The sequence below is a fragment of the Ranitomeya imitator genome, chromosome 4 (assembly GCF_032444005.1).
Source record: "Ranitomeya imitator isolate aRanImi1 chromosome 4, aRanImi1.pri, whole genome shotgun sequence".
NCBI lineage: Eukaryota > Metazoa > Chordata > Amphibia > Anura > Dendrobatidae > Ranitomeya > Ranitomeya imitator.
In genome coordinates, this window is record NC_091285.1 from 398,258,946 (window position 1) to 398,278,632 (window position 19,687).

At 46.7% G+C, this 19,687-nt stretch overlaps 1 protein-coding gene across 3 annotated transcripts in view; it reads right to left on the reverse strand.

The window, feature by feature from the left end:
- Positions 1-19,687, reverse strand: part of FBH1 (F-box DNA helicase 1) — a 194,405-nt gene that overhangs the window by 149,043 nt on the left and 25,675 nt on the right. The window contains exon 2 of one of the 3 annotated variants that reach the window (XM_069765328.1): positions 12,137-12,256. The exons of 1 other annotated variant lie outside the window; for it this stretch is intronic. In XM_069765328.1, coding sequence (XP_069621429.1) covers positions 12,137-12,256 — 120 coding nt within the window. Of the gene's footprint in view, positions 1-12,097; positions 12,257-19,687 lie in introns of all 3 variants that reach the window. One more of the 3 variants, XM_069765326.1, reaches the window with a different exon arrangement.

The following is a 19,687-nucleotide window of genomic DNA, read 5'->3' on the forward strand; positions in this document are numbered from 1 at the left end:
ATACTGATTGCCCATATGGCATGTTTTTTCTTGCACACATCTGAGTTTACAGTCAAATCGCAGCATGCTGCAATTTTTTCTTCACTCCAAATACAAACGAGAAGAAAAAAAAATAAAATTCAGACCTGCACTGCCTCATTGTATAACATTGGCCAGAGAGCAACTTTTTTTTTCTCAGATTGCCCTTGTCCAAGTTATACGCTAGTGAGAACAAGCCATAATCCAGACTAAATCTCTATCTCCATTTGCTGAAATGCAGCCCCAACCTTGCAAAGAGCCTCCATCTTCGCTGATGCCTGCGGACACTCAATATTGTACTCCTCTCCAGTCCTTCAGTGAACAAAATACCTTCTGCTACAGGCTAATATTTAAAGGGAACCCGTCACCCCCAAAATCGATGGTGAGGTAAGCTCACCATCATCAGGAGCTTATCTACAGCATTCTGTAATGCTGTAGATAAGCCGCCGATGTTACCTGAAAGAGGAGAAAAAGAGGTTAGATTATACTCACCCAGGTGCGGTCCTGCTCCGATGGGTGTCTCAGGTCCGCTCCGACGCCTCCCATCTTCATTCCATGACGTCATCTTCTGGTCTTCACGCCGCGGCTCCGGCGCAGGCGTACTTTGTCTGCCCTGTTGAGGACAGAGCAAAGTACTGCAGTGCGCAGGCGCCGGAAGGGTCAGAGAAGCCCGGCGCCTGCGCACTGTAGTACTTTGCTCTGACCTCAACAGGGCAGACAAAGTATGCCTGCGCGGGAGCTGCGGCGTGAAGACCAGAAGAGGACGTCATGGAATGAAGATAGGAAGCGCCGGAGTGGACCTGATGACCGGACCGCAGCGGGACCGCCCCTGGGTGAGTATAATCTAACCTCTTTCTCCTCTTTCAGGATACATTGGTGTTATGAACAGGTGATTCAGAACCACAATGGACCTAGTGGTTAAGAGCACACAAAGTGACCTGATAGTTACTAACATAGGACGAGCTCTGAGACGTGGAACTCTGCTGACCGCAATCCCTAATCCTATCATACCACACTAGAGGTAGCCGTGGATTGCGCCTAACGCTCCCTATGCAACTCGGCACAGCCTGAGAAACTAACTAGCCCTGAAGATAGAAAAATAAGCCTACCTTGCCTCAGAGAAATTCCCCAAAGGAAAAGGCAGCCCCCCACATATAATGACTGAGTTAAGATGAAAATACAAACACAGAGATGAAATAGATTTTAGCAAAGTGAGGCCCGACTTACTGAATAGACCGAGGATAGGAAAGATAGCTTTGCAGTCAGCACAAAAACCTACAAACAACCACGCAGAGGGGCAAAAAGACCCTCCGCACCGACTAACGGTATGGAGGTGCTCACTCTGCGTCTCAGAGCTTCCAGCAAGCAAGAAAAACCAATATAGCAAGCTGGACAGAAAATATAGCAAACAAAAGTAACACAAGCAGAACTTAGCTTATGCAGGGCAGACAGGCCACAAGAACGATCCAGGAGAGAGCCAGACCAATACTGGAACATTGACTGGAGGCCAGGAACAAAGAACTAGGTGGAGTTAAATAGAGCAGCACCTAACGACTTAACCTCATCACCTGAGGAAGGAAACTCAGAAGCCGCAGCCCCACTCACATCCACCAGCGGAAGCTCATAGACAGAACCAGCCGAAGTACCACTCATGACCACAGGAGGGAGCTTGACCACAGAATTCACAACAGTACCCCCCCCTTGAGGAGGGGTCACCGAACCCTCACCAGAGCCCCCAGGCCGACCAGGATGGGCCAAATGAAAGGCACGAACCAGATCGGCAGCATGAACATCAGAGGCAAAGACCCAGGAATTATCTTCCTGACCATAACCCTTCAACTTAACCAGGTACTGAAGTTTCCGTCTCGAAATACGAGAATCCAAAATCTTCTCCACTATATACTCCAACTCCCACTCAACCAAAACCGGGGCAGGAGGATCAACGGATGGAACCACAGGTGCCACGTATCTCCGCAACAATGACCTATGGAATACGTTATGGATGGAAAAAGAAGCTGGAAGGGTCAAACGAAAAGACACAGGATTAAGAACCTCAGAAATCCTATACGGACCAATGAAACGAGGCTTAAACATAGGAGAGGAAACTTTCATAGGAATATAACGAGATGACAACCAAACCAAATCCCCAACACGAAGTCGGGGACCCACACAGCGCCTGCGGTTAGCGAAACGTTGAGCCTTCTCCTGAGACAATGTCAAATTGTCCACCACATGAGTTCAAATCTGCTGCAACCTATCCACCACAGTATCCACACCAGGACAGTCAGAAGACTCAACCTGCCCTGAAGAGAAACGAGGATGGAAACCAGAATTGCAGAAAAACGGCGAAACCAAAGTAGCCGAGCTGGCCCGATTATTAAGGGCGAACTCAGCCAAAGGCAAAAAAGACACCCAATCATCCTGATCGGCACAAACAAAACATCTCAGATATGTTTCCAAGGTCTGATTGGTTCGTTCAGTCTGGCCATTTGTCTGAGGATGGAAAGCCGAGGAAAAAGACAAATCAATGCCCATCCTAGCACAAAAGGCTCGCCAAAACCTCGAAACAAACTGGGAACCTCTGTCAGAAACGATGTTCTCCGGAATGCCATGTAAACGAACCACATGCTGGAAGAACAATGGTACCAAATCAGAGGAGGAAGGCAATTTAGACAAGGGTACCAAATGGACCATCTTCGAGAAGCGATCACAAACAACCCAAATGACCGACATTTTTTGAGAGACGGGGAGATCCGAAATAAAATCCATAGAGATATGTGTCCAGGGCCTCTTCGGGACTGGCAAGGGCAAAAGCAACCCACTGGCACGAGAACAGCAGGGCTTAGCCCGAGCACAAATCCCACAGGACTGCACAAAAGAACGCACATCCCGCGACAGAGACGGCCACCAAAAGGATCTAGCCACCAAATCTCTGGTACCAAAGATTCCAGGATGATCAGCCAACACCGAACCATGAACCTCAGAGATAACTCTACTCGTCCATTTATCAGGGACAAACAGTTTCTCCGCTGGGCAACGGTCAGGTCTATTAGCCTGAAATTTTTGCAGCACCCGCCGCAAATCAGGGGAGATGGCAGACAAAATTACCCCCTCCTTGAGAACACCCGCCGGCTCAGACAAACCCGGAGAGTCGGGCACAAAACTCCTAGACAGGGCATCCGCCTTCACATTTTTAGAGCCCGGAAGGTACGAAACCACAAAGTCAAAACGGGAGAAAAACAGCGACCAACGAGCCTGTCTAGGATTCAACCGTTTGGCAGACTCGAGATAAGTCAAGTTCTTATGATCAGTCAAGACCACCACGCGATGCTTAGCTCCTTCATGCCAATGTCGCCACTCCTCGAATGCCCACTTAGACATAGACTCATTCAGACCAGCAGGCATAGGAAATAGGGCCTCCAGTACTGTTATGAACAGATGATTCAGAACCACAATGGACCTAGTGGTTAAGAGCACACAAAGTGACCTGATAGTTACTAACATAGGACGAGCTCAGAGACGTGGGAACTCTGCTGACCGCAAGCCCTAATCCTATCATACCACACTAGAGGTAGCCGTGGATTGCGCCTAACGCTCCCTATGCAACTCGGCACAGCCTGAGAAACTAACTAGCCCTGAAGATAGATAAATAAGCCTACCTTGCCTCAGAGAAATTCCCCAAAGGAAAAGGCAGCCCCCCACATATAATGACTGAGTTAAGATGAAAATACAAACACAGAGATGAAATAGATTTTAGCAAAGTGAGGCCCGACTTACTGAATAGACCGAGGATAGGAAAGATAGCTTTGCAGTCAGCACAAAAACCTACAAACAACCACGCAGAGGGGCAAAAAGACCCTCCGCACCGACTATCGGTATGGAGGTGCTCCCTCTGCGTCTCAGAGCTTCCAGCAAGCAAGAAAAATAGGTATTAAGCTTACCGTTAATGATGTTTCCAGGAGTCCATCCTGACAGCACCCTGGAGGACGTCCTCCTCCCCTTGCTGGGACAGGAAACACACGAGTTTAAAAGGTCAAGTCCCACCCACAGTCCTCAGTGTTGTAACAAGAACCGCCTCAAGGAAATGCAGAAAAAATTTTGTTTAATGGTAACAAACATATTACATTATAACCAGGAACATATTACATCATATGCTAGGAATAGGTTACAAACATGCTAGAATACCATGCATAATATAATAATACAGGGAGGGAACTACCCGTGCTGTCAGGATGGACTCCTGGAAACATCATTAACGGTAAGCTTAATACCTATTTTCCAGGACGTCCTCCTGACAGCACCCTGGAGGACGTCCTCCTCCCCTTGCTGGGACAGGAAACACACGAGTTTAAAAGGTCAAGTCCCACCCACAGTCCTCAGTGTTGTAACAAGAACCGCCTCAAGGAAATGCAGAAAAAATTTTGTTTAATGGTAACAAACATATTACATTATAACCAGGAACATATTACATCATATGCTAGGAATAGGTTACAAACATGCTAGAATACCATGCATAATATAATAATACAGGGAGGGAACTACCCGTGCTGTCAGGATGGACTCCTGGAAACATCATTAACGGTAAGCTTAATACCTATTTTCCAGGACGTCCTCCTGACAGCACCCTGGAGGACGTCCTCCTCCCCTTGCTGGGACAGGAAACACACGAGTTTAAAAGGTCAAGTCCCACCCACAGTCCTCAGTGTTGTAACAAGAACCGCCTCAAGGAAATGCAGAAAAAATTTGGTTTAATGGTAACAAACATATTACATTATAACCAGGAACATATTACATCATATGCTAGGAATAGGTTACAAACATGCTAGAATACCATGCATAATATAATAATACAGGGAGGGAACTACCCGTGCTGTCAGGATGGACTCCTGGAAACATCATTAACGGTAAGCTTAATACCTATTTTCCAGGACGTCCTCCTGACAGCACCCTGGAGAGTACCAAAGCACCTCCTCAGGGTGGGATTACCGCTTGGAGAACCTTTCTCCCAAATGCAGTATGCTGACCAGACAAAACATCAAGTTTATAGTGTTTGCAAAAGGTATTGGCACTAGCCCATGTCGCGGCCTTACAAATCTGTTCTAGAGAGGCGCCTGCCCTCTCTGCCCAAGAAGTAGCTATCCCTCTAGTCGAATGTACATGGAGACCCTCCGGAGGAGAGAGCCCTTCAGATTGGTAGGCCTCAGAGATTACCGATGTGATCCACCGTGCAATAGAGGCCTTAGAGGCCTTTTTACCCCTATTCTTGCCCCCATACAAAATGAATAGGTTTGGGTCAATGCGCCAAGCGTTGGTGGCTGCCAGGTAGTCTAGAACTGCCTGCCTGACATCCAGCGAATGAAGGGCCTTTTCTTTAGCATTAGTAGGGTTATTGCAGAAAGATGGTAACACGATCTCTTGATTTCTATTTTTAGTTGTTCCTACTTTTGGAATAAAAGAGGGGTCGAGTTTAAGAATTATACAATCCTCTCTAATTTGGAGGTATGGGTCCCTAGTACACAGGGCCTGAATTTCCCCCACCCTTTTAGCCGTAGTCACTGCCACAAGAAATGCCGTTCTACGTGTAAGAATGGAAATGGGCATATTATCCACTGACGCATAGAGGTCTTTGCAGAGAAATCTGAGGACCAGGTTAAGGTCCCAAGAAGGTGACATATGTCTGATAGTGGGGCGCAACCTCTGGGTGGCTCTGATGAATCTAACTATCCACGGGTGTGACGCTAGGGGATAGTCAAGGAAAGAACTAAGTGCCGAGCTCTGCACCTTTAATGTGCTTTGTTTAAGACCTTTGTCAAACCCAGCCTGTAAGAAATCTAAAATTCTGGGTAAGTCGGGAGTGCCTGCCGAAACCTCAGACCTGCCACCCTCCAGACAGAACCGTCTCCAAATTTTCAAGTAAATTGCTGACGTAACAGGCTTCCTACTAGACTTCATAGTAGATATTACTTGGCTCGATAGACCCTTTGCCTTCAAGATGGACCCTTCAGGATCCATGCCGAGAGATGGAGCTTCTCTGGGTTTGGGTGGAATACCGGACCCTGGTGGATTACGTCCGCTCTGAGAGGGAGCTCTACTGGATTCTCGATTGCTAGCTCTAGTAGAAGGGAAAACCAACTCCTCCTTGGCCAGTATGGAACGATCAATATGACGAGAGCTCGATCCTCCTTGATCTTTCTGAGAACAGCCGGAACTAACGCCAGAGGGGGAAATGCATACGAGAGAGGTTCCGTCCAGTCCTGGCTCAGAGCGTCTATCCCTTCCGGAAGATCCCGCGGGTTCAGAGAGAAGAATTTTGAGACCTTTGAATTTCTCCTGCTTGCGAATAGGTCTATACAGGGGGTTCCCCAGCGAAGACATAAGTCCTGGAAGACGTCCTGGTTGAGTTCCCACTCTGTTGCAGACACCTTTCTTCTGCTGAGATAGTCTGCTATAACATTCTGGGAGCCCTCCAGGTGGACTGCTGAGATAGAAAGGACCGATCTTTCTGCCCAACGAAATATCTTCTCTGTCAGTTCCTGAAGCGCATGGTGTTTCGCACCTCCTTGATGTTTCAGGAAAGAGACTGTTGTTACATTGTCGGACATTATCCTGACATGACGATTCTCCAGGATGTGTCGGTTCCTTCTCAAGGCTTCCCAGACCGCGTATAGTTCCTTGAAGTTGAAGGAGCTGTGGATGACGTCTTCCGGCCATCTCCCCTGAAGGATCCTGTCTTCTAGGTGAGCTCCCCAGCCCCAAGCGCTGGCGTCTGTAGTAACTACTACGTAGGGATCTGCGGACCATAACACTCCTTTTCTTAACTTCTCTGGCTCTGTCCACCAGAGGAGAGACCTTCTTACACGATGTGATAGTTCTAAAGTACTGTCCAGAGAAGACAGACTCCTGTCCCATCTGGAAAGAATTAATTTCTGCAGTGGTCTTGAATGGAACTGAGCCCATCTTACGCACGGAATACAGGCCGTCATTAGGCCGAGGACTCGCATGGCCGTCCTTGTTGTCACCCTGTGCTCCAGCAGGAGCCGAATCTGAGACTGTATTGCAATCAGCTTGCACTCAGGTAAGAGGGATATTCTGTTCATTGAATCCAGACATACTCCCAGAAACGTCTTCCTGCACTCTGGAGTTAAATCGGATTTCCGCCAATTTATGACCCAACCAAGTTCTTCCATCACCGAAATAGTTCGGTTCCTGTGGTCTGATAGAATGTCTGGCGTTCTTGCCACCAGGAGAAAGTCGTCGAGATAAGGGATTATTCTGATTCCCTGATTTCTTAGGAAAGCAACAATCTCCGACACCAGCTTTGTGAAGATACGAGGTGCTGAGGCAAGACCAAATGGAAGGCACTGAAACTGGAAGTGACAGGTCCCGGACGGCAGAACTACCGCAAACCTCAGAAGCCTCTGAAAAGAAGGGTGGACGGGAACCTGATAATAGGCACTCTTTAGATCTAGAGTGCACATCACAGCATTCTGATCTATTAGGAGTATTGCCGAACGGATGGATTCCATACGAAACCTCTTGTACCTGACCCAGGCATTCAGAGGTTTCAGATTTATTATAGTGCGAGATTCGCCGGACGGTTTCATTATGGAAAAAAGGGAGGAGTAATGCCCCAGGCCTATTTCCAGAGATGGTACCGGAATTATGACCTCTGAGGAGAGCATCTCCATTAGGTCTATCAACATGGTAGAGTCTCGCGATACTACCGTAGGACTGATGAATCTGTCTGGTGGGGGGGGGGAGTAGAGCTCGATATTGTAGCCTTCTGAGATGGTCCGAAGGACCCACTGATTTTGGGTGATCCGGGCCCAATTGTGCGAAAATTGGCGGAGCCGACCCCCTATAAGACTGGCGTCATTGCGATTTAGATTTTGAGGAAGGGCTGAAGAAGAAACCTCTGTTTCTATAGCCCTGGCTACGGGAGCCCCTATAAGATCCTCTATTGGATCTGCCTCCTCTAAACTCAGACTGCCTTCTGAAGGGGAATCCTCTCCGAAAGGACTGGGGCTTCTTAGATTTCTCCTCTGGAAACCCCTTCTTTTTGTCGGAGGCTGACTCCAGAATAGTATCCAGAGAGGGTCCAAAAACCCTTTCACCTGAGAAGGGAATTGAACATAATTTAGATTTAGAAGCATTATCCCCTGACCAGGAACTTAGCCAGACCGCCCTCCTAGCCGCGTTAGATAAGGAACTGCATCTGGCCGAAAATCTGACTGACTCAGCAGTCATATCAGACAGATAAGCCGTGGCAGATTTCATTATAGGAAGAGAATTTATGATTTCGGATCTCGGGGTCTTATTGGATAGGTGCTCCTCCAATTGACCCATCCATAGGTACATAGACCGAGCTACCGAAGTAGCAGCTATATTTGTTTTTATTAGAGCCGCAGAAGATTCCCAGGCTCTTTTTAACAATATGTCAGCCTTCCTATCCATAGGATCACGCAGGTTTGATGAGTCCTCAAAAGGTATGGCCGTTTTCTTAGCCACCTTTGCCACAGGAACGTCTATTTTGGGAACTTCGTCCCATAATTTTATGTCTTCAGGCTCATAAGGTAGACGAGCTTTAAAGTCCTTGGATAACACCAGCCGGCGTTCTGCCTCTTTCCATTCTTCCAGAATCATGGCCTTAATGTGCTCGCTAACCGGAAAAACTGTCTGCTGACGTGACATAAGTCCCCCAAACATCAAGTCCTGCCTGGTTTGTGGTTTAGATGTCTCCTCTATTTGCATAGTGCATCGCACCGCCTGCACCAGACCATTTGTGTCTTCTGCCTGGAAGAGGTATTTTCTTTGATAATCTTGGCTTCCTGACGGAGGCTCTCCCTCTTCCTCTGAGACAAAGTCCTCTGAGTTAGACTTGTCCTCAGAAGTAACCTCCTGTTCTCTTAAATCCTGCTCCCGTCTGGCCCGCTTACGGCTGGGGATAGGACTGGATTTCTGCACCATGGTGGACAAAGAAGCTTGTACTTCTTTGCGTATAAGGGATCTCATTTCAGCCAGCAGTGTGGGTTGCTCGTCCCTTATGACCTTAGCTGTGCAGTCCCCACATAAGGTTTTCCCATGGGAGTCCGGGAGCTTCATATTACAAAGGGGACATCTAAAGGATTTCCCAGATGCCTTGCCGGATTTCTTAATCTGAACAGGAGGACCCGCGGGGTTTCCCTTATCCTTAAATGACATAAGAAGGGATAAGCACTGGGGTGAGCCTGCTTCTGCATATAGATAGGGGAACTTGCACCATGCGCACTTACCCCCTCCTCGGTTGGAGTGCTTGCTTCCATGATGAGGGTAGCAGGTCCCCGCAGCTCTCAGCGCCAGATCAGGAGCGCTTCTGCCGCTGTGCGATTCACTGCACGCTTTTCCCCGCACATACAGCGTTACCGGAAGTAGCGGTAACGAAATGCCGACGGACCGGAAGTGACGCGTTCTGACAACTTCCTGCCTGGAGACGCCGTTCTGGATACCACGCTGTCCAGGATGGCCGCACACCGCGTGGATAGCGTCCGCAGCCGAGAGCCTCCCACCGGGAGGAGCGGCTGCCACCAGGAGCCTCGTCCCACTCCTGGTCTTTGGCGCAGAGGGACCCCCCACCGGAGGGTTTCTGCCCTGAGCCTCTTGACAGGGGGAAGGGTATTGGCAAGCCGCACGATCCCCCTGAGCTCCGGTAAGTCCTGCGCAGCTTCTCACTCGTGCGTCCCTTCCTTGGAGGGACAAGAAAAACACTGAGGACTGTGGGTGGGACTTGACCTTTTAAACTCGTGTGTTTCCTGTCCCAGCAAGGGGAGGAGGACGTCCTCCAGGGTGCTGTCAGGAGGACGTCCTGGAAAACCAATATAGCAAGCTGGACAGAAAATATAACAAACAAAAGTAACACAAGCAGAACTTCGCTTATGCAGGGCAGACAGGCCACAAGAACGATCCAGGAGAGAGCCAGACCAATACCGGAACATTGACTGGAGGCCAGGAACAAAGAACTAGGTGGCGTTAAATAGAGAAGCACATAACGACTTAACCTCGTCACCTGAGGAAGGAAACTCAGAAGCCGCAGCCCCACTCACATCCACCAGCGGAAGCTCATAGACAGAACCAGCCGAAGTACCACTCATGACCATAGGAGGGAGCTTGACCACAGAATTCACAACACATTGGGGGCTTATCTACAGCATTACACAATGCTGTAGATAAGCCCCTGATGACGGTGAGCTTACCTCGCCATCAATTTTGGGGGTGACCGGTTCCCTTTAACATTTTGATTCATCAGTTCAGAGAACTTGATGCCATTTTTCTGAGCCTCGGTTCCTATATTTTCAGGCATAGTTGAGTCACTTGGCCTTGCGTCTTCATTAAAGGTATGGCTTCATAGGCAGCAATTGTGCTTTGAACTTCACTTCTGGACAGATTTATTTTAACAGTAGATTCATGTAACCAAGTCTCACAGGTTGTGAGAAGATCTGAAAATCTTCAGATTTCTAATGGTAGTAAGCATGATGTGTCTTATAAATACTGCACTGTTTCCTTGGCAGACCACTGTGCCTATGGTCCTCTACAATGCAATTTTCTTTCTGCTTCTTCAAAGGAGCTTGAACAGCACATCCTGAAATGCCAGTCCGTTTTGAAACCTTTAAATAAAGTCTGAATGAAATGAAGAGTGGATCCAGTGAGACTAAGTGAGTACTTTAGCATTAAAATGTTGCTCAAAAGGTTAATAAACAACCTAAGACACGTATGAAGGTAAAGTCCAAGCAAAGTGTTTCAAAGTCAGACTGGCGTCTTCATCAGGCATAATGAAACCTAGTCACTGGTTACAATACATATTCTTTGAAAGTTTGCTGATACAGAATAACTACTGTGTCTTGTTGCTGTGCTCAGCTTTGACATGGTTTTGAACCTGCGACAAGAAACCATCTTACTTTTGATGGGCCCTGGTGGTTTCTCACCAGTTTTAAGCCTCATATACAGCAGTTTTGATTTCAGCTAATGACTGTCTCAACCCAACATATTTTGTGGATTATAAGATGCACCCCAAATTTTGAGGAGAAGAATAGGAAAAAAAAACCCAAAAAAAAACAACTTTTTTTTTTAATAAAACGGTGGTGCTTTTTATAATCCACGCATCTTCTTACTTACCGGGGGTGATGGTTGTGGTCAAGTGGGGTCCCAAAGTCGCTACTGGAGGAGGCAAGAGTGAAGTGTTGCTGCAGGCTGGGATGAGGGGGGTGTTCCAATGTCTGCCGCTGCCGGTGTTCTGCCGACATTTTGTGAATGCCCAGAGCCCCAGCACTTACATGGATTACTATGCAGTGGACTCCGAGAAAATGGTGGCTGCCGGGGGCGGCGCATGCACAGATGGAGATCTCAGCATCAAGATCTCAGGAGATTGAGATCTCAGCACTGAGCCTCCGCACCACCGAACACCTGCAGCGGCGCACATCGGAACACCCCATCATCCCCAGCCTGCAGCAATGCTCCAATCTTGCCTCCTCCAGCAGCGACCCTGCACCAACTCGGCCGGTAAGGTATATCCGCATTATAAGACACACCATTTTCCCCAAAAGTTTGGGGGAAAAAAAGTACATCTTATAATTTGAAAAAATACGGTACATATGAAAATGACCTTAACACCTGCTTGGTATAACTGGTTACTCCTATACCCAACTATAGTCCTACAAAATGCCCGATTAAGTGCAAGCATAACTAGAAGAATTGATGCTAAATTGAAGACAATGGATAGTCACACCAAATGCTGATTTACACGTACTCTCTAATCATTCACTTTGAATTTTGCTAATTGATGTGAATAAAATCAAAAACAGATTTTTTATTTTTTTTAGCATTCTTACTTTTAGCCACTGCTGCCTAAAACGTTTACACTGTTCTGTGTGTAAACTGGACACTTGACATATCAGGTTAATGATTCTATGGGTTCACCTCACTTCTACATGAAGCGTTTACCCCACAAAAGGTGGAAAAATAGAAATCCAAACAAAGAAAGATAATAGTCTCTGTCATTACATTCAGAAATGGAGTTGATGTGATACAGGGGAGGTGCCTACTGTACCTCGGAAGCCTCTTTCGATCCTGCTACGCGGATACAGACCTCTGTGCACATCATGCCTGGTTTTCCATTGGTTGAAAGGCTGAGTGAGGGAGCATATACTTTCTGTGCTCTGTGCCAGCACCTGACAATCCCCTTCTGTAAGATGCTTCCGTCTTTTCACTGTTGAGTAAGAACATTTTAGAGTTAAGGCTGTGTGCACACGTTCAGGATTTTTCGCGTCTTTTCACTATAAAAAAACAATAAAAACGCTTAAAAAAAAACAAACAAACACATACATATGCATCCCATCATTTATAATGCATTCCACAATTTTTGTGCATATGTTGCGTTTTTTTTTCCGTGAAAAAAAAACGCATCGTGGTAAGAAACGCAGCATGTTCATTAATTTTGCGGATTTCCCACTATATTATTGCATTGGGAACCTCCGGAAAAAAACGCAAAAAATCCGCAAAAAAAAAACGCATGCGGATTTCTTGCAGAAAATGTCCAGTTTTGCTCAGGAAAATTCTGCAAGAAATCCTGACGTGTGCACATAGCCTTACCATATTTCTACAAGTCACTTATCAATGTATAGGTAAACAGACTCGGATTCAAAGAACAGGATGCATGAAGAGATTATTCAACCTGGCTACTGTCAGCACTCTTGCTAGACAGAATTTTTTTTTACCTTTGGAAGAAATTCATCTTTCATTGAAAATTGTCTCTTCAGAGAGGAAGAGGACTAGAACTCTAGTGCCACCTATTGGAAGTAGCAATCCTAACAGTCAATATCGACCTTTTAACGAGCCTTGTCACATGACTTACGATAATAGCCAAATCAGAATCTCAATTTGCAGACACTGTTTCGGGGTACTGCCCCTCATCAGTGCAAAGTGGAGATCTGGTTTGGTTGATTGAGAGGCGTCTGACCGGAATCCAAGAGCAGAACAATATTGTATCATACAATTATTAGGTTCTGTAGAAGGACGTAGATCTGGGTATTTATTATGATGGAATATAGGCTGAACTAGATGGACAAATGTCTTTTTTCGGCCTTACTAACTATGTTACTATGTTACTATGTTTCTCCTTGCGGAGAGTGACATGATAAGCATGTCGCGCCCAGAGGAGCATTGCTTGAATATATGAAAAAAAATATATATATAATTATATACTTAAAAAAGTGTGAAACAACTGAAATTGTGTCTTATATTCCATGTTCTTCAAAACAGCCACCTTTTACTTTGCTGACTGCTTTGCACACTCTTGGCATTCTCTTGATGAGCTTCAAGAGGTAGTCCCCAGGAATGTTCTTCCAACAATCTTGAAGGAGTTCCCAGAGATGCTTAGCACTTGTTGGCCCTTTTGCCTTCACTCTGCGGTCCAGCTCACCCCAAACCATCTCGATTGGGTTCAGGTCTGGTGACTGTGGAAGCCAGGTCATCTGGCGTAGCACCCCATCACTCTCCTTCTTGGTCAAATAGCCCTTATACAGCCTGGAGGTGTGTTTGGGGTCATTGTCCTGTTGAAAAATAAGTGATGGTCCAACTAAACGCAAACCGGATGGAACAGCATGCCACTGCAAGATGCTGTGGTTGCCATGCTGGTTCAGTATGCCTTCAATTTTGAATAAATCCCCAACAGGGTCATCAGCAAAGCACCACCACACCATCACACATCCTCCTCCATGCTTCACAGTGGGAACCAGGCATGTAGAGTCCATCCGTTCACCTTTTCTGCGTCACACAAAGACACGGTGGTTGGAACCAAAGATCTCAAATTAGGACTCATCAGACCAAAGCACAGATTTCCACTGGTCTAATGTCCATTCCTTGTGTTCTTTAGCCCAAACAAGTCTCTTCTGCTTGTTGCCTGTCCTTAGCAGTGGTTTCCTAGCAGCTATTTTACCATGAAGGTCTGCTGCCAAAGTCTCCTCTTAACAGTTGTTGTAGAGATGAGTCTGCTGCTAGAACTCTGTGTGGCATTGACCTGGTCTCTAATCTGAGCTGCTGTTAACCTGCGATTTCTGAGGCTGGTGACTCAGATAAACTTCCTGAGAACTAATCCTGAGAAGCAGAGGTGACTCTTGGTCTTCCTTTCCCGGGACGGTCCTCATGTGAGCCAGTTTCTTTGTAGCGCTTGATGGTTTTTACAACTGCACTTGGGGACACATTCAAAGTTTTCCCAAATTTTCGGACTGATGACTGACCTTCATTTCTTAAAGTAATGATGACCACTCGTTTTTTCTTTACTTAGCAGCATTTTTCTTGCCATAATACAAATTCTAACAGTCTATTCAGTAGGACTATCAGCTGTGTATACACCAGACTTCTGCTCAACCCAACTGATGGTCCCCAACCCCATTTATAAGGCAAGAAATCCCACTTATTTACCCTGACAGGGCACACCTGTGAAGTGAAAACCATTCCCGGTGACTACCGCTTGAAGCTCATCAAGAGAATGCCAAGAGTGTGCAAAGCAGTCATCAAAGCAAAGGTGGCTACTTTGAAGAACCTAGAATATAAGACATATTTTCAGTTTCACACTTTTTTGTAAAGTATATAATTCCACATGTGTTAATTCATAGTCTTAATGCCTTCAGTGTGAATGTACAATTTTCATAGTCATGAAAATACAGAGAAATCTTTAAATGAGAAGGTGTGTCCTTTCCCAGCGATGCTTTGCGAAATTACCCAGAAGTCCTAGCGGTCTCGTGAGACCGCTAAGTCATATGAGTAATTTTGCAAAGCATCCTGGGAACGCAAGACGGCGGCAGCCGCGCGCCCATCTGCACAGCGCCGTTGGATCCCAGGAGGCAGAGAGACGGGACGCTGAGGAGCAGCGACCAGAATGGCGAGTATGTTAGAACTACAAGGGGCCCTCGGATCGTTAGGTGAGTATGTTTATTTTTTATTTTTTTAACCTGTGACATACGTGGCTCGGTAATATACTACGTCACTGGGCAATATACTACGTGGCGCTGTGCTGTATACTACAAGGATGGGCAATATACTACGTGGCTTGACAATATACTACGTCACTGTGCAATATACAACGTGGCTCTGTGCTGTATACTACGTCGCTGTGCAATATACTACGTGGCTCTGTGCTGTATACTACGTGGCTGGCCAGCATACTACGTCGCTGTACAATATACTATGTGGTTGGGCAATATACTACGTAAATGGGCAATATACTACGTGGACATGCATATTCTAAAATACCCGATGCGTTAGAATCGGGCCACCACCTAGTTTGTTATAACTAACCACAGTTAAAGGGAACCTGTCACCCCGTTTTTTCAGTAGGAGATAAAAATACCGTTAAATAGGGCCTGAGCTGTGCATTACAATAGGGTATTTATTGTCCCCCGATTCCCTACCTATGCTGCCGAAATACCTTACAAAAGTGGCCTTTTTCGCCTATCAATCAGGCTGGTCAGGTTGGATGGGCGTGGTCACAGCGCTGTTTCTTCCCCCACATCTTGCTTATGTTCCCGTTGGGGGCGTAGTGCTTCTCGCATGCGCAAGTGCCGAATGCACTGCGCAGCTGTACAAAAAGAGCGCGCTCGCCGCTATTCAGCGGTTTCTCGGTGGGCGCGGCCATCTTCCCGAGGCCGCGCGTGCGCAGATGGAGTCTCCTGCTTCCCGGGCCTTCAGGAAAATGGCCGCGGGATGCCGTGCGTGCGCAGATGGACATCACGGCAGCCATTTTCCTGAAGCCGAGTTCGAATCTCGGCTTCAGGAAAATGGCCGCCGCGATGTCAATCTGTGCACGCGCGGCATCCCGTGGCCATTTTCCTGAAGCCCCGGGAAGCAGGAGACTCCATCTGCGCACGCGCGGCCTCAGGAAGATGGCCGCGCCCACCGAGAAACCGCTGAATAGCGGCGAGCGCGCTCTTTTTGTACAGCTGCGCAGTGCATTCGGGACTTGCGCATGCGAGAAGCACTACGCCACCAACGGGAACATAAGCAAGATGTGGGGGAAGAAACAGCGCTGTGACCATGCCCATCCGACCTGACCAGCCTGATTGACAGGCGAAAAAGGCCACTTTTGTAAGGTATTTCGGCAGCATAGGTAGGGAATCGGGGTCAAAAAATACCCTATTGTAATGCACAGCTCAGGCCCTATTTAACGGTATTTTTATCTCCTACTGAAAAAACGGGGTGACAGGTTCCCTTTAAGTTACTATTGCCCAGGTAACGCTAATCAAATCACCACATGAAGGCCATCCATAACCATAGGCTGCCCCGGAGCACGAAAATCTCATTTACTTTAAACTACAAATAAAGATTTAAAAAAAACAACCAAAAGATGGATTTCATCAACCAAGGTATCATTTTAGTCAGTACAATGGCGCCAGCCTGACATTGTCGGTTACTAAGCACAATCCTGCTGATAGGTTCCCTTAAGGCAAGTACTTCTTAAAGCAAATCTAAACTTTCAATAAACTGCATAAATCAATAGTATGTTTTAGTTTGCTTTTCCTCTGAGTTCATGTTTGGAGAGATTAGCTGCTCTGATGCTCTTAATGTTATTAGCTTTGCTAGTAGTTTCAGTTTCTTTCTGGGGTATGATGTAGCACAAACTTGCTCCCTCCCTCCTCATAGACTGTGAAGCATCATGATTTTAAACATTTCTCAAGGTGCAGCTCAGCAAACGCCCAAGATTGAAAGTTCAAGGTAAAGGTTTCTAATAAAAAAGAAAAACTTTGTCATCATCTGTACTGTTAATATATGCAAAGTTTGTTTTATTGCAAAATTATACATGATTCCCTATTATTGCAGGAATTACAATATACCTTTTTATATGACAAAATTATATTAAGAGCGAATTTATACAATTACAAAATGCCGAAGAACTTCTTATGAAGTCAGCTGTATCTGAGCATTTCACATTAACTCAAGATAAAAAATATTTTGTGTCAGTGTATGACAGCATTTGTTTTCATCTGAGAGCTCATGCATGCTCAGGCAATGATAAAAATGCTCCTACAAGAGCTTCCCATCTAAAAAGACATTTACAATGCTTACAGTATACACAGAAGTTTTCAAAGCTGTGACTTGGAAAGATCACAATGACACCAAGAAATGAGGGCCCCGTACTTCCTACAAGGAGGAGCAAAGAGCATCTCAAACATCAGTTACAAGATATTTTGTAAGTGACAGTTACTTGTAACAATGACAGCAGATATGTTTAAAAGACAGCTCATCAAGCTTGTTGTGAAAAACCGTGTACCATTATCATTATTTGCACGGCCAGCTTTTACAGCTCTTAATGTAGAAATGGCCTGCTAACTCAGCATTTCTTTGGAAATAGAAAGCATTCGAAAAATTAGTGATAATAAAAGGCCTTAACCAAAAGGAGAATCTTAAAAAGACTCAAGAGAAGCTTTTTATTTCTTAAACTGGATGCCAGCACACATCACAGAGTGAACTATTTTGCTGCTATCAACATTCGATTTGTTAGTGACAAAAAAAAAACAAAAAACTGTTACCAAGACACTGGCAGTAAAATATACTACAGCTCATCACAGCAGCCAGTTTCTCCAGACCCTAGTGGGAAAAGTTCTGCAAGATTATGAACTCAAAAAAAGAACAGGTTCTTGCTATGTAACTGACAATGCTTTAAACATGGTAAGTACAATTAAACTGATAAACTAGAATAATGAAGGAGAAATACAGCTAAAAGAAAACTTCAGATTCAGTATGTTTGAGATGGAAGGCCACAGTCCTGTAACTAAGGAACAGATATTACTACAGAAAAACAGCAAAATGATACAATTAGACGATCTTGTTGAAGCTGCTTCAAAGCTTTCTCATATTCATCATGTAACGCTCGCGCCCAGACTGGTTGGCACGGGCGTGTGGACGCACTGGACCACAGACCAGACTTCCCTGGAAGAGGTTTAAATAGGTAGCTTCCTAGGTGTTCGCTGGAGCCTCTGATGGTGAGGTCAGACTTGTGTGGCAGGTAGCTACCAGGTACCACTCCAGGGTGGTGTCTGGCTGTGGATGCTCATCCCACCGGGGAACAGGACACAGACAGGCAGTCACAGCTGTGACACTGACTGATGACCGGATACAGCAGAGGCCCTAACGGGCGGACTGGCTTGACGGAGACTCAAGCAGGCGGGCACGGCTGGCACTCAGGCAGGACAGGAGGACTGAACTGGAACACTGGCAGAACCAGTATGGACCGGTATACAGGCAGGCACAGCAAGTACGTAGGAACAGGTAGGGACCTGTTCTGACAGGAGGAACGGAGGAAGGGAAAGACCGCAAGAGCGGAAACAAAGCAGGAGCACAGGAGGAGGAGCCAAGGGCAAGAACAGAAACGCAGGAAGCGGAGCCAAGAGCGGGAAGCAGAGTAAAGTACAAAAATGCAGGAGGCGGAGCCAAGAGCAGGAGGCGAAGCCAAGTGCGTAAACGCAGGAGGCGGAGCCAATAGCAGGAGACATAGAAACGAAGCAAGGTAGATCCGCAAGGAGCGGAGCCAGGTAGAACCCCAAGGAGCGGAGCCGCAGAGCAAGGTCACAGAGTGCAGGGCTGAATGTAGAGCAAAGCTAGACCCAGAGTGCAGAGCAGAGCAGGACACTGAGTGCAGAGCCAAGAGCAGAGCAGGACACAGAATGCAGAGCCAAGAGCAGCAGAGCAAGACACAAAGGGCAGAGCAAGACACAGAGAGCAGAGCCGAGAGGTGCTGAGCCACTGGTAGTGGCAAACAGAGCAGAGAGATAAGGAGAGGTACACACAGCAGAGTGGAAATGGTTAACAAGCAAGGAGACAACAGGAACGGACATAGACCAGAGTTCAGACAGGAACAGACACAGATACTAGAACTTGACACGGATACAGACCTGCGGAATGCAGGCCTCATAGTCAGACACAGACGTAACGGAACACAGATTCAGACCAGGGTACGACGCCCCACTGGGTGGCGAACACAGAGACAGAACCAGACACCTCAGCAGCAAAGTACTGACTGAGGAAGTAAGTTTGCTCAGGCGTCCTCCAGTGGGTGAGGACGCCTTAAGAATCAGAGGCCTCTAGACTATTGGCCAGGGACACCTTAGGGAGGTGCACACAGACTGAATAAGAAACAGGAGCTGCTGGCGCTGCCCCCCTATGCACACAGACAGAAAGTGTACACAGAGCAAGCGGCCATGAAGCACACGGCATGAAGCCAGCAGCAGACAAGGAAAATGGTGTGCACTCAGGTCAGGGACAAGGAGGTGCTGGTAAACTGACCGTGAGGTCAAGTCAATCATTCAAAAAAGATTACCGCACACTCAAGACTGGTAAGATGCAAAAGGTGTATGCCAATTTTATTGAAGAAAACAAAACAAAAAAGAAGTGGTTGCCACATTCATATTCATTTGAAATAGACAAAAAACCCGACGTTTCGACCCTCCCGGGTCTTACTCATTTGGTTACTCAAGTCCTTTGACATAGATGCATAATAGTGGCAGTGGTAGGGGGTGTACGACCGATCCCTTGTTAAGGCACAACCTTATAATAAAGCCAGTCCGGGCAGAAGTGTCCCGGGAGCACAAAATCTGGGTGGTGAGGGCCGTTAGACACCTAGTGGGTCTGAAAAGGGTCCCTGGGA